The sequence below is a fragment of the Sinocyclocheilus rhinocerous genome, unplaced genomic scaffold, assembly GCF_001515625.1.
Source record: "Sinocyclocheilus rhinocerous isolate Xijiao unplaced genomic scaffold, SAMN03320098_v1.1 C36305101, whole genome shotgun sequence".
NCBI classification, from domain to species: domain Eukaryota; kingdom Metazoa; phylum Chordata; class Actinopteri; order Cypriniformes; family Cyprinidae; genus Sinocyclocheilus; species Sinocyclocheilus rhinocerous.
The window spans coordinates 1-991 of record NW_015778259.1 but is presented as its reverse complement, the minus strand read 5'-3'; the positions used below and the strand labels follow the sequence as shown (position 1 = coordinate 991).

The following is a 991-nucleotide window of genomic DNA, read 5'->3' as shown; positions in this document are numbered from 1 at the left end:
GTGTTTAACAGTATTGCGTGGAACACTAATGTCACTGATTTGGTTTTCAGGCATACGTCGACCCTCTAGTCTTCTGCAACAATGGCGTCTTCAAGTGGTAAGACCTGTATTTATACATGTGTAAAACATAGGCATGTGGAGATATTTGCAGCAGATGAGGCAGAGATGACACTTGAATTCTGCAGTTACCAAGTAAAGCTTGTTTCAGATATTCAGGTCAAGGAGCTGGACAAGCGTGCCTCAGGACAAGCTTTTGAGGTCATCCTTGGGAGTCCTGCTCCAGATGCCAAGGCTGAGTTCCCTCTCTCTCCTCCTCTGAAGAAGGACCTTTCCTTGGAGGAGATCCAGAGAAAACTAGCCGCTGCTGAAGAGAGACGCAAGGTGCATCCCTATACTTCTCGCAGACGTTTTATAAAATATTCAAGGCATGCTAGTTAACATTTAAGTCCATATAAAACCTGTTCGACAATAATAAATGTATGAAACTTTATCCAGAAGCAAAGAGTTCAAAGGGTCATGTACTCGTATACAACGGGGGTTTCTGTTCAATCTATTCTTTGAATAATTGACTGCTTTTAATCCGACTAAAGTTTCATATTACTAGCTTCAAAGAGTCGTGGATAACTAAATGCTGTTTTCCTCCCCTTTTCTCTAGTCTCATGAAGCCGAGGTTCTGAAACACCTAGCAGAGAAGCGTGAGCATGAGAAGGAGGTGCTTCAGAAAGCTCTGGAAGAAAACAACAATTTCAGCAAGATGGCAGAAGAGAAACTGAACCAGAAAATGGAAGCCAACAAAGAAAACCGTTCGGCCATCATGGCAGCCATGAACGAGAAGTTCAAAGAGAAGGTAAAGGTGACTCTGTGTTTTCACAGATCGTTTTTGTCACCATAAAAACCATCAATGATTTTTGCTTCTGTTTTAGGACAAGAAGCTGGAAGAGGTTCGAAAACACAAAGAAAACAAAGAGGTCAGCTGTGAAGAAAAGTGAAA

At 41.9% G+C, this 991-nt stretch overlaps 1 protein-coding gene across 1 annotated transcript; it reads left to right on the top strand.

Moving 5' to 3' along the window:
* Window positions 1-36: 36 nt before the first annotated feature.
* On the top strand, window positions 37-985 carry LOC107735795 (stathmin-like; the record flags this gene model as incomplete). The annotated part of the gene is made up of 4 exons (XM_016547377.1): window positions 37-97; window positions 209-381; window positions 656-847; window positions 924-985. Coding segments are annotated over exons 1-4 (443 nt in total), but the record flags the coding sequence as incomplete, so codon positions are not given.
* Window positions 986-991: the final 6 nt, after the last annotated feature.